The following is a 14,145-nucleotide window of genomic DNA, read 5'->3' as shown; positions in this document are numbered from 1 at the left end:
CCTCTGATGCTAGCTTAGATGCATCTGTAGGAACTGATGCCACATCTTTGGACTGGCATGCAGGTGTTAACCTAGACCCCAGAAGATGGCTTTTATAGATGTATACTGAAAAAACATCTTCTGGCCTACTGAAAACTTAGAGCCCTCTCAGCCCAAAGACTGTATTTCAAGTCCATCTTGGGTTGGGTTCACGATTGCCACACAGAAGGATTTCTAAGCAATATTCAAGAACAACGGAAAGAGCGTATCAGAATTACTCTGTGAAATCTAACATGGAGTTAGACTGCCACACTGGTGGTAAGAAAAGCTTTTCTCCTTCCACATGCAAGTGTTTCAATCTATTGTTTTGCTAAGCTTGTCTTCACATCTGGTTGTATACCAAAAACATTTTCTACTAGCCTCTAAATGGTTGTTATGTTCCTGATGCATTTATATATATGTGTGTATGCATGTATACATGTTTTTAAACTTCTAATCTCTGAGATGATTCCATTCAGAGATGGGTAAAGTGATGCTGGCACACACAGTGCATGGTTTGCACTGAATATTTTGCAAGCTTGAAGAAGTTTCTCTCTGAGTGATATGGACAGTGCTACAGTGCTTTTTTTTTTTTTTTTGTACAATTATTTTATACTTTGTATTTCTGGCTGTGGCTTGATACCATTAAATTCATTAGAAAACTCATTAACTTCTCTGTGTGTGTGTTTTTTGTCTTTATTTATCATAAAAATATCACATTATTCTTTGCATATTCCCCCATACCAAGACCAAAGTAAAAAGTAGCGTCTTCCATTAATGATTTGCTAGAATATTCTCTAGACTTTTTGATGATGTTTGTAAAACAGAAGTATACTATTTAAATAAAAATGTTTATTTTAAAGTTTTGAGAAAACTTGAGCTTCCCATAGCAAAGGCTGTTTTAATTTAGGAAAAATACTTGTTTATGGTTAAGCAGAGAGTTAGGAGACATTTAAATACAGTTGGCCATAATCCAAATAGAAATGTTAAACTTTTGGCAGCTGGAGCAGACAGAAATATGGTTTGTCATTTAAAGAGATCAGCTTGAAAGAGAAAATAGGACACCTGTATTTTAGTGGTTTGAATTTCTTTATTCTCCAATCATTAATTTAAAATTACTTCTGAGACAATATTATTGATAACTTTTGCTTGAAGTTTGAATTGAGAAACATTCTGAAGATCATCTTAAAGCACTTGGTTCTAAAATGTACTAAGCTCTTTCCGTTAAGGTAACCTTACTAACAGCTATGTGGTACTGTACGGTTGGTCTTAGTAAACTGAGTGGAGGGAGCAGTGTATTGAGAAAACACCTCCTTCTGTTTTTGGTGAGGTCTGCTGTGGTAGATCACCTTAGGAAAATGGAAAATTAAGTAGATACTAGCATTGCACGTTGTGTAATTGGTTTACCTCTATCCTGGTGTTTGCTTCTTTTACTAGTTTCATGATTATTAGGATATTTGTTCCATCATCAGTTTCAGAAATTGCAGCATGGTGTATCAATAAGCCTTACAACCCACATATGTGTGTATTTTTTTTTCCAAAGAGACAGCTTCCAGACAAATTTTCATGTTAATTGTTTGTCATTCTTGACAGATACATGCAGGGCAGAGTCCTAGATCAGGAGGTAGCAGTCTTCAAAAAAAATAGCGTAGACATACAACTAGGAGAGAGGAGGGCTATGCGGGAATTTAAAAAAAAAACCACAATAAAACCCAAAGCCTGTGTTTTTTTCTTTTTTAACTTGTTATTCACATTTTAACTACAGTAAAAGCATTTTTAAACCCAGAGTTCTTTTTTTCTCTCTCTTTTTTTTTTTTTTTTCTGCCCCACTCCCATCCCACCCCAGTCCTTCGTGGCTGATTGTGTAGGTATTTTTCCAAAGTCTCGTTGGTCTATGCCATGCCTTTAGTGCCAGCACTTTAGCTTAGTAACTTCCATTTGGACATCGCTGTTATCAGTACTACACGTTATGTTACTGTAATGTTTTTTTTTATTTCTGAAAGCATAACTAGGCAATTGGTCACAGAAAATATGTATGTCTATCTATGTATGTATATACATTCACTATATCAGTGACTAGATACATGCAATGGATCGGTTAAGCAAAGATATGATCAGTGTGGACTAATGACCCGCACAAGCACAGGTCTTTTGATTTAAGAAGGGAAAAAAATCTGCCATTTGTGTCAAACTGGAAAATTTTAATATGCATAACTATTTTTAACTGCTAAACAGAATCAAGTTGCAGCCTGTACGCTCTACATGTCTGACAGCTTTTATAAAAAAGTGGATGGACTTTTAAGAGGACTGACCGATAAGCTTATTCTGTATTAAGCAAAATATATCCATCCAAAGGAACAAAGAAGCTAACAGTGGTTAGATCATTCTAATAAGCAGACAAAAGATACAAACAGGTGTATGAAATCAGTATGAATCCATACAGGCCTGGTTACTCTGCAATATTACTTGTGTTGGTTTGGGTTAAACAGGACAGGATTGAGTTGTTGCCTTTTGGAAGGCACTGTTCTAAGCCTTTCTTGTTTTCTTTTTGGAAAATAGGCAAAATTTCTTAATCTAACAGGATAAGGTGTTTAATTTCCTTACAGTCATACATGACTACAGTAAGAACAATATTGAGCAGTTTTTCCTGCTACGTATACATGTAAATAGTTTTCCTGCACTACAGAAATAAAAAATTTCCTCGGAAATAAAGAATGTGGTTCTTGTTTCAAGGAATAATGCATGGTCTTCCTTCTGGACATAGGTGTATTTGGGTTTTGTTTGCTTGCCAAGTACATATCCATTGTTCAATTGCTAATTAGTAAATAGTTGAATAATAAGTCTTCTTCAGGTCCTGTCTGACCAACCTGATTTTCTTCTATGACCAGGTAACCCGCCTGTTGGATGAGGGAAAGGCTGTGGATGTTGTCTACCTTGACAAAGTTTCCCACAGCGTTCTCCTAGAGAAGCTGGCAGTTCATGGCCTAGATGGGTGTACTCTTCGCTGGGTAAAAAACCAGCTGGATGGCTGAACCCAGAGAGCTGGGGTCAACAGAGTTAAGTCCAGTTGGTGACCAGTCACAAGCAGTGTCCCCCAGGGCTCAGTTCTAGGATGGGTCTTGTTTAGTATCTTTATCAATGACCTGGATGAGGGGATTGAGTGTGCCCTCAGTAAGTTTGCAGATGGCACCAAACTGGGTGGGAGTGTTGATCTGCTTGAGGGGAGGAGGGCTCTGCAGAGAGACCTGGACAGGCTGGATCGATGGGCCGAGGCCAACTGTATGAGGTTCAACAAGGCCAAGTGCCGGGTCCTGCACTTTGGTCACAACAACCCCATGCAGCGCTACAGGCTTGGTGAAGAGTGGCTGGAAAGCTGCCTGGCGGAAAAGGACCTGGGGGTACTGGTTGACGGCCGGCTGAATATGAGCCAGCAGTGTGCCCAGGTGGCCAAGAAGGCCAATGGCATCCTGGCCTGTATCAGGAATAGTGTGGCCAGCAGGACAAGGGAAGTGATCGTGCCCCTGTACTTGGCACTAGTGAGGCTGCACCTCGAATCCTGTGTTCAGTTTTGGGCCCCTCACTACAAGAAAGACGTTGCATTGCTGGAACATGTCCAGAGAAGGGCAACAATGCTGGTGAGGGGTCTGGAGCACAAGGCTTCTGAGGAGCAGCTGAGGGAACTGGGGTTATTTAGCCTGGAGAAGAGGAGGCTGAGGGGAGACCTGATCGCCCTCTACAACTGCCTGACAGGAGGCTGTAGGGAGGTGGGGATCGGCCTCTTCTCCCTGGTAACGGGCAATAGGACGAGGGGGAATGGTCTGAAGTTGCACCAGGGCAGGTTTAGGCTAGACATTAGGAAAAACTTCTTCACCGAAAGGGTTGTCAGGCTCTGGAATGGGCTGCCCAGGGAGGTGGTAAAGTCCTCATCCCTGGAGGTATTTAAAAGATGGGTAGACGTGGTTCGTGCGGACATGGTTTAGTGGTGGACTTGGCAGGGTTAGGTTAACAGTTGGACTTGGTGATATTAAAGGTCTTTTCCAACCTAAATAATTCTATGATTATTTGCAAAAACTTCGTTGTTTAGTATATGCTTGTAAGGAGGGCAGAATCTAGATGGCATTGAGAGTCAGATTTCTTAAGTTGACATACTAGAGTAAAATTTGGGATGAGATCAGGCTAGCCATACCATAAGCGCGTGTTGGTCACGTTTACAAGAATGAGAACTTCTCCAGAGGACCAACAGACCATCCTAGACAAGCTTTTGAAGATTATTTTTATACAGATCCTTTTCCCTGGGAAACTGACAGTGGATCCTATCAAGATGGGAAAAGTCCTTGTCAATGGAAATTTCAGAGGAGAAGCAAAGTCTTTTGGGATAGCATCAGATGTGCTGCTATTATGTCAATACAAAAGATACAATGTTGGGACATGTCTCTCACAAAGCTAGAACTCTTCTCATCTAAATTCCATGTTAAAATTTTACATATTCTCTGGTGTCTTCATGACAATTAAAACCAAAAAGCTTACTCTGCAAAAGACTCAGACCTGTCAGTCTGATCTTATCTGTGTTTAAACTACTTAGACTATAGGGGTATTTTTAAGGTATATTGACTAGAGGTTACAGTAAATGTATATGCTATTTGGGCTGATGTTAACTGCCAGGGCTGAAGTCTGGAAAACTGTCAGACTCAGAGATACAGTGGGAGAAATAATCAAAGCTCTGAATTCGCTGTGACTAGACATGGGGACATGGTTTAGTGGTGGGATGGCAGGGTTAGGTTAAAGGTTGGACTCGATGATCTTAAAGGTCTTTTCCAACCAAAGCGATTCTATGATTCTATGATTCTAGACTTTCTGAGAGGTAAGGAAACTCACTCAAAACTATCTTGGCTATCTTCATCTTCTATTGCAACATGAGCCTACCCTGAATCTCTTTGTACCATGTCAAATCCATTGTTAGTGGGATACAAATAGTATTTAATTAATTGTATTGGCAAAATCTGTTAACCAAGTGAATTAAACATGGCAAACTGTTTCCACCTGATTGGACATTAGTTGTAAATGCTGTAGAAAATTAGAGCAAGATGGGAACAATTATTTTGGTGCAAAATGTGGGCTACTAGGAACAGCAATTAATACAAAATAACAAGTAATACTAAGACAGTATGGCTATGACACTGGCATTGTCAAAGCATGACTTACAGGTTTTTTGGACTTGCTCATTCAGCACTTAGCAGGTTTAATACTGCTTTATCCTGCATCACTGTAAAAGTGGAACTCACTGATCCTGGGTTTTTTGAGGTTAATGGAAATCAGCGCTATAGAACAAAGTACCCTGTGGCCTTACTTGCTGCTCTTAAAAGTCGAAATGAGTTTCTAATAGGATTTTAAAAAGGATAAAAAGTTTTAGTTTACTTCAGGTGTACGAATTATTGGAGAAAATATAAGTACATGTGTAGGTGGTAGTCCATTTGTCTTAAATTAACAAAGGCTGCATATTCAGTCTGTTCATTGTTAAAAATCACTTCTCTCTAAGTAATTAATAAAGTGTTTTCTTCATGGACTTCTACCATGCAGACAGTGCAAATTAGCAAGCCAAAAGAGTACTGGTCCTGAATTCTCATGAACATCTGAGATTCATTCAGTTTGAATGAGAATTGCAAGTTGTTGCTTTAATATGGTAGCTCCATGCATGCACATGTGTGAGAGGGTGATCCCGTTTCCACCTGCTCACTGCAGAACATGCTGATATTTTATTGCTGGCAGGGGCTCTTGCTCAATTCAGGTACCAAACCCATCAAGTTCCATGTTGATGGTCGCATTTCTCCTATGACTGATAATGTGTGCCATAGTTTGTTCTAGCTGTACACATTAGACAAACTTATTTAGAGGTTAACAGAGAAATCTTTTTTAAATAATGATTTTGTAAACAGTGAAAATCAATCTAGGGATGCTGGAGGTCTTTAAAATAGTGTGTATATAGTTTTAAGAAGTTTATATGGGAAGAATAATAATTTGGTTATAGAACAATACAAGTTTGGGATTATTCATTATTTCACTTTATTTTGATCTGGAATGTTCTTCAGCAGTTTTTTCTTAATGCAAATGCATATATAACAGATACAGTGACTGCAGTTGAAATAACTAGGATGTTTTCTCCGTAGGGGTTCTTCCTTAGAAGAAACAAAAAAATTAAAACATTCATTTTATGACATCTGTGCATATCTACAGTTAACCATATTTTTGTTGTGGACATATAACTTAATTTCTAGGCTTTGTAGTATATAGATAGGGCTGTAGAAATTTAGCAAATATTTCATAAAGTCATTTGCTACTCCATCATGTGTCACTTACTTATTATTTCCCTTGCTGGCTTTGGCTACTCCTTTCTCATGCCAGCAGGCTGCCTAACTTCCATTAAACACTGTTGTTTTCAGGGTTTTATACAAATACACTTCAGTCATCACACATTGACTTTCAGATAGACTGGGACAGAAAGGCTTAGGGAAAATATGTACAACAGGAAACTATATAAATCTAAAATATGTAAATATCATTTGCCAAAAGATCTGTCCCTTACTTAGACTTCTTGGCCATTTTGCCTGCTTGTAACTCTTGCAAAGTTGCAAATCTTGGCTACTTTGGTGTTTTGTGTAAACGATGTTATATCTGAGAATTCTGTGTGAGTATTCTGCATATCTGTTAAATTCTTTCTGAAGTAATCTGCTTTTTTTGTTTTCTGAGTTATTGGCCGTTATTCTTTGGATATGTTGAGTTTTATATAATCTCAACTTGAGGTATGTATAGTCCTATGTTTCTAAGATCTAGTGGTCACATGAAAATGAGGTTAATTTTAAAATTAAAACTGTAAGTAGTGGTTCTTACATTGCTATTTGTAATTGCTTCAGATGTATACACATACAAGTGAAGTTTCTTGAGTTGCGGTAGCAAAGACCACGGTATTTATTTGAAAATGTGGGAATTAATCAAGATAAAGCAAAACAGTCAATACCTTTAGTATGAAAAAACACTTTGCTATACTGCAAAAGGTTTTAATTACATCTAAAGAGGCCTCAGTGTGATCTTCAATAGAAAAATCTATCTAAATGATTTGTCAGTGGTGGTCTGCCAAAAGAAACCTAGGGGACGAGGCAAATCAGACAGTTGAAGTTAATTAGTGTCGTGTGTGTGTCACAAATGTGAAGAGGCTTAAAAGCCACCAGTGCTACTGTGTAATGATTCTTCAAAATAATGTCTTTGGGAAATAATTTTCTGAGTTTGGCTCTGCAATGCAATTTGACTGTGGGATCTTGAGAATGACTTTTTTACATGTGTCTTATGAAAGCTTGCAGCAGAATAAAAAGTGGTGTATTTTTTTGGAAGTAGATTAGTTAGAAACATTTTATTTGGGAATGCATAAAGATATAACATCAGTAACAAATCATGGTAGCAGGTAGAAAAATACACTACTTTGTTACTTTTGTTTATGTCAGTTTACTCAAGACTGTTCTCCCTGTGTAGGACTCAAATTATGGACAGATTTTTAAAAGGTGCTGTGCTAACAGTAAAATCTCGTGACTTTCCAATAGTGGAGAAGAGTGTTAGTTCTGAGACTTTTATATAGGATCAGACCTAATTAGGTAGGTCTTCAGCTTTTCTGGAAATCTTCTGTATGGGAAGAAAGTAGTTCTGTACTTTTGTTTTGCCTGGTGGATGGGGTTTGAGAAATTGAATTATCCATGGTATTGTTGAAAGGAAATTATTTTAAAGCAAGTCTATGAAATATAATATCCTCAGCATGTAGGGATTGTGGACTTATAAAACAAATCAGTATAAATCGTATGTCTTTCAACACTGAATAAAATACTTAATCTTGGCGATGCAAGTATGCTACACTATTTTCTTTGCCTGATGGCATACCTGAAACAGTAAAAATGTTGTGTTGCTTTAAAATAAAAAGTTATAAAGCTAAAGAAGGTACTTAGAAAAGGACTTGCAGTTTCTATACAAATTCTTATTTTACTGTTTTAAATGCTTAATTATGAACCTAGTATGCAGTTTAGCTATTAACCAGAGATGGATGAATTGTAACTCCTGACTGCTATCAGTTTTAAAATAACTTCATTTGAAATGGGTCCCTTCCAACCCAAAACATTCTATGATTCTATGAAATACTTGTTGAAAGCATACTGGAGGACTGAACTGCAGTAATCCCATCAGTATGAAAGAAAATATTTTATGCAGATATTTCTTTGTGTTTCCTCAAAATATCAAATTTCTCCATATCAGCCTCCCAGGAGGGGAAAAAGCTGGGAGAAAAAGTCTGGGGAATATTAGGGTTTTTTCCCTGTGGGGGACGGGAAAACTTGCACATCTTTCCATTATCTGCTAATCTAAAATGCAAATTAAAATACCCATTCTCTGTGCAGTATCATGATATCTGACAGTCAGTCTGCTGTGTGCTACGTCAGGGGTTGAACCTTAATTCTTTCTCTTTGGCAGTAGTAGAATCTGGGGTACGGTATAAATCCAGATTCTCCACACTGGCTCCCCTTTCAATATACTGAATGTTCCCTATCAGAGAGCTACCTACTGGTTTTTGGTTTTTAGCATAGAGAATCTTTAGTTTGCAAGCATATGTGAAAAGGCTCACATGCACTGAGCAGTTGCCAGTGAGTGAAGATGATGCAGCCTGACCGCTTCGTGCAGGTAAACTAGTGAACTTTCAGTGCTGGTTTTTCAATTGAGAACAGCATCAAGTTTCTGATCCCTCACCAGCAATGGTGTGGAAGATACCCAGATGAAGGAAAAAAGAGTTGATAGAAAACTGATTGAGAGTTCTTCACAGAAGCATTCTCAAAGGGAGGGATATGCTAAGGTGGATAACTTGGTTTGAAATATATTTGTAATTAATAATCCAAGTCAACTGTAGAACATGCAAGCTTTTGTTAAAGTTGCTGAAACACATAGCATTTCAAATTGACATCTAGATGGTAATAATTTTCTCAGCATTTTAACCCTTCGTTTTTATCCTGTAAACATCGTTGCACTTGTGTAAGTATGGTTCTTTCAAAACAATAACATAATCAGCAATTTAAATATTATATAGAAAATCTATTTAACGGCCTTTTTTTTTCTTTTTTTTCCTTTTCTTTTTTTGTTATAGGGCAGATTATACCTGAAAGAAGATTTGTAGAAGCAATAAATCGTCAAGCATATCAGTATGAAATGGGTGACTTTCCAACAGAATGGGAAGGTAAATCCTGAGCATTTTGGGGTTTTTTCAAGATAATTTTGCCATTGAATGTAGAGTCAATATTTTTAACGGAAAGCCTGTCTACGTGAGTAGGTTGTCTGTTATCTTTTGAGTAATGCAGGTTTTTGTTTAACTGCATAGTTATTGTGAATTCTTAAAGCAACCGCTTTACCAATAGGACAAATTATGTTTAGGAAATCAGTACTTAATAAAAATGTAAATAAAGCTTGTATGATCATGCTTTTCTCCTATTAAATGTGAAAATACTTGTGCCTGAGAAGGGTCTGATAGAATAACCAAAACTAAATGTGTTAAACTTCCTAATTATGCCTTCACTGCAGTGTTAATTTGTATTATTGTTCAAATTATTGGTGGCACATTGGTGGGGTGATTTTTTTTTGATGGTGGTAATTGGTTTCCTATAGTCTTCCTTGCACCGTCTTGTAGGGAGTTGGAGAACCTGTTAGTAATTAATCATTTTTTCCCACTGTTACTGATGAAAAATTTTTCTGAAGATTTGGGACATAAAAAGAAATTCAGGGAGGTTAGAGACGTTCCTTAGGATTAGCTGAGCAGCCCTTGCAGAAAGAGAAAGCAGGGAGGGAGTGTGTGTTGGTCCTTGAGGCTGTTGGAGCTTGAGGACTCTATAGCATAAGCAAGGAACACCTGAAATAGTAGACAGAGTCTACCCATCATTCGGCATGCTTTTGGGGGAGGATAATATCTAGGCATCTCCCAGAAGTTGGTAGGTTTAAGCAAACAAACTTAAATTTTAAGCAGTATGTAGTTAAATTGTGGAATTCCTTGTCACTGAATATTCTGCTTGCTGGAAGGTTGTGTGGGTTCAAAAAGTGTTTAAAAGCATTTGTGGAAGAAAAATCCTTTTTGTACATAGACATTACTGTGGATTAATTTGTCAATGAGCTGCAAAATAATGGAGGCTACAGTGTGTTTTGAGGAAATATTGCAATGTACTTCCGTTACCTCATTCTCTTTCCTTTATGCTCACTGTTGGCCCCTGAGGGAGATGATACTGCGATAGGAGAAAACTTTGGTCCCGTTATATCCATTCATGGAGTCAGGAGACAAATATCCGATGTTCCCATCTTGCATTTTATCATTGTCATTACACTCATTTGTATGATTTTCTTTTTTTGTGATCAACTAAGACTAGTATTAACAGCTAAAAGCTTCTCAAAGGTGTTTCAACCCTATTAGCAGCATTTGTCAACTGTGGCGAAACCATTGTTATCAGCAGCTTCTGTCTTCTGCTGCAGTACCCACAGTTGGCTGGCAAGTCTTAATCTAGTTGCTTCTGGTTCTTTATCAGTTGGAGACAGCCATCTTCTGAAGGAGAGCAGCAGCCTGGTAGGCTTGTCCTTACTAAATCATCTGGTGCTTGAATGGTTCTCTACCTAATCCAACTTTCTGAAGGTCTACTTCCTCATCCAAAGGTTCTCCAGCCACTGCTGGTCATCATAGGTCTGTGTGACTGTCATGCAATCACTCTGCACTGCAAACACGGAGAAGCATATACAGAACCTCAGGTAACTCTGCTCTGCTGTGAATGAATTCTCATCTAAGACTTGCTGCTGCCTTTTAAGAGTGGAAAAATGCAATCCAATAGTCTCTACCTGCCCTTGGCTGGAATTAACAGGAAACAACGTGGACGTGCAGACTGTCTCAGATGGGTGTGGGCTAATCACCCTTTCACAAAGGGTCTTAGGCTGGCTCAACCAACTTCTTATATGAACCCCTTCCATAGGAATGCTAGAGTCAGTGTAGTGCTAATAAGCCTGCACTATCATCTCTCTTCAGAAATCTCAGCACAAACCCATGTGTCTTGACAGTGTGATGCATGGGAAGGGTACAGCTGTTTGGAAGGATGCTTTTGGCAAGCACCAGTACAAGACCCCTGGAGTCAATGCTCAGGTATGCTGCGGTATGGACTTGCCTAAAAAGATGCAGCTGGCAGACCTGAGATGCAGTTTTGCAAGTCAAGGCATCTTATTCAGGTTTGTTTTAAAGAAGAAAAGACAACTGGCCAGTCCCATTTTTATGAGCTGCATTTACACTTTTAATGCTTAACTTCCTCATCTTTGGAACTGCATTTTTTTTCTTTGTGATTTTGTCAGCACCAAATAGAAAGAAGTCACAGAAAAAAGGAAAATTTACAGTATGGAGACAGGTAACAGTCTTTTCCTCGTAAGTACTGAATTTCTATAGAAACAGAAAGAAAAGATATGTGCATCTTTTTTTCCCCCTGTGCATTCCTTAAGAAAAATGGGTGTGTAGTGCATGTTCCTGACAAATGAAGTATGGGAATTCCACAAAAAAGGCTAACCTGTGTTTTTTGTCCAATGCCTATTTAAACATTACAAACAGTTTTGTGGAAGTATTGACATAATTTTAAAAAGCCAAAACTGGTATTTCTGCTGTGGGTATAGAGCCTGTTTGGAGAGCTATTGTGCCTTTGCTATATATGGGGGTGTGAATTAGAGATGTGGGATGCTCTGAAGTTCAGTTCGTCCCTACTTCTTTTCTGCCTCCTGTAAAATGAAAAAGTCTCAGTGAGTAAGAAATGGGAAAGAATGGAAAGAGTAGAGAGTTCAAATACTACTACAGAAGACAGTTGCCTGAGTGGGAAAAGTTTAATACAAGGGGTTTAGACATGCTTTGCTGAAAGACTTATTACAATTCTGTCCCTATTTTTTCTCTTTAAGATTGGTCTAGAAGTTTACCAGGCCCACAGGACCTGTGCTGAACTTTCACTCTGTATCTTCTGTCCAGACTCTTGAAAATTTCCCAATGCATTCTTTCTGTGGGTGTTCACTTTATAATTCTTGCTGTTGTGGATGCTGATCATTCCAGCAAATAGTCTGAGTCTTTGCAGAAGGATTTCTGAAATACTTGTTGTTTTCTTTGAACAGTAAAAGATTAATATAAGGTTAAGGCTGCATGATATTTCTGACTTCTGTTTTCTCTTTACTCTTGGAAATTTTTTTAATTTTTAGTGTTCTAAATCCTCTCTGCTGGGCACATGCTTACATTGGGGGTTGGACTAGAGGACCTCTAGGGGTCCCTTCCAACACAAAACATTCTATGATGATTCTATGATGATTCTACCTCCAGGGGCATTCTCTGCAACTCCTTGTGTAAGCACTTTGACATCTGCAGCCTCTCTGCTTCAGTTCTGGCTGGGTCAGCAGTAGCAGTCTCCTTGCCTAGCCTTCTTGGGCTTTTTGCTTTAAGGACTGTGCTAAAGTTTTCATTACTTTATTTCCTCTCCTTTTCCTGGGATCCAAAGAGAGCTGCTTTCACCTGTGCTGTCTTTGTTCTGCCAGGACTCGCGTTTTTTACTTGCGGATAATCCTTAATGGCCAGCTGATTTAAAAGCAGTCATCCCAGCACCCTTTCCCTCTCCTTGTTTCCCTGCATCCCACTGTGTGACTAGAAAAGAAACCTCTTGTGACAGAAATGAATAAAAGTACTGTCCCTGGAAATACTTAAGGGCATGAGTTGTCTGAAAACTTGCACAAAATCAGGGACAAGGGATTTTTTGAGTAGTGGGAGCAGGCTGTAGTGAAATTTGAAGGGGGTCTGAGTTAAATATCATTGTGTATCTAGGATACTTGGTCTGGACAGCTGGTAAAGTACAGGGCTGATTTTGATGCTCTGTTTATCAAGTTACAAACATGTAATACAGTAACCAAGACCAAGTGGAAAAGTATAAAGCAAGTAGATAAACTAATTGTCCAGATTACAGAGTCAATCTGTGCAAGCTGTTTCTCAGAGTCTGGAGAGGATGTTTGTGTATTATTCCTGAGAGTTTACTGAATGCAGGGCCGATGGCTTACTCCTGAAGGGTTTGCCTGGAATTTTTCTCCTGAAGATATTAGTTTTAAGTGCTCCACAGGATTAAATTTCCTAAATTCTCAGACCTCTGAATTCTACAAAATTCTGAATGTCCATTAAGGCTTTTGTAAAACTGGAACGTGCTCAATATTAAAAGAACAGAATCATTGTGTTCTCCTTAGTGTTAGCTATTTGTACACAGAAAATTTAAGTCTATTTTAGTTTTAAAAATCCTGAAGTGTGTTTCCTTCTGTACTGTAGCTTTGAATTTAGAATGTAATCCATACACACAATACAAATATTACCTGTTTTTGTTTAGGTGAAGCCTCTTACATTTTGCTACAAAGTGGGAGTGCATACTTTTCCCTAGGCAGTGTGGATGCACACAACAGATAACTATTAGTTTTGAATGTTCATCTACTGTAGAATGTGTAATTTACCTCCTCAGAACATGTCAATAGTGCTCCTGAGAGGAAATCAGTAATTTTGCATACCTATAGAGATTCATGAGATTGCATGCTTCATGCCAACGTTTTATTGCCCATCTACTCCTAAGTATTTTTTTTTTTTCCCCTCTTTCCTGGTAACATTTAGTGATTAATGGGAGTCTTAATTTGCATGCTTACTTTTACGCTCATTACAGTGTGTTATGTGCCAGTAGGAGTCTTAAAGTTCAATGAAAATCTCATGCATACTAATGAGAATGCAAATGAGTGCTGATGAAAGAATGCGAGGGTCTCAAGGTAGGAAATGTCCAGCTATCTTGCAATATTCCTTTTAGACAAAAGTAGCATTACAATGAGTACAGAATGCAGGAAGTGCCATCCAGATAAAATTAGAAGCGGCAGCATAATTAGTTTGAAACGGAGGGAATGGTTCATTTTGCCAAAGCTTGGGGGGGCAGGGAAGCATGTTTTGGGTGCACTCAGTACATACATATTACCTTCTCTACCTTACCAGCTTTAAAACATCTTGGCTGACAATGGTGAGGGCATTTTGGTTTGTTAGTGTAGGGA

The 14,145-nt window shown here is 38.3% G+C and overlaps 1 protein-coding gene across 2 annotated transcripts in view; it reads left to right on the top strand.

Annotated features, from left to right (window-relative positions):
- Positions 1 to 14,145, top strand: part of NDUFAF2 (NADH:ubiquinone oxidoreductase complex assembly factor 2) — a 68,331-nt gene that overhangs the window by 33,674 nt on the left and 20,512 nt on the right. The window contains exons 2-5 of one of the 2 annotated variants that reach the window (XM_035896625.1): positions 9,185 to 9,274; positions 10,605 to 10,642; positions 10,729 to 10,821; positions 11,093 to 11,403. In XM_035896625.1, the coding sequence (XP_035752518.1) occupies positions 9,247 to 9,274; positions 10,605 to 10,642; positions 10,729 to 10,821; positions 11,093 to 11,362 (429 nt within the window). In that variant the 5' untranslated portion in view covers positions 9,185 to 9,246 and the 3' untranslated portion in view covers positions 11,363 to 11,403. Of the gene's footprint in view, positions 1 to 9,184; positions 9,275 to 10,604; positions 10,643 to 10,728; positions 10,822 to 11,092; positions 11,404 to 14,145 lie in introns of those variants that run through there. The other variant, XM_035896626.1, reaches the window with a different exon arrangement.

This window comes from Egretta garzetta, unplaced genomic scaffold (genome assembly GCF_000687185.1).
Source record: "Egretta garzetta isolate BGI_Z169 unplaced genomic scaffold, ASM68718v1 scaffold136, whole genome shotgun sequence".
NCBI classification, from domain to species: Eukaryota; Metazoa; Chordata; class Aves; order Pelecaniformes; family Ardeidae; genus Egretta; species Egretta garzetta.
The sequence above is the reverse complement of the archived record's forward strand: the minus strand, read 5'-3'. Positions and strand labels throughout refer to the sequence as shown.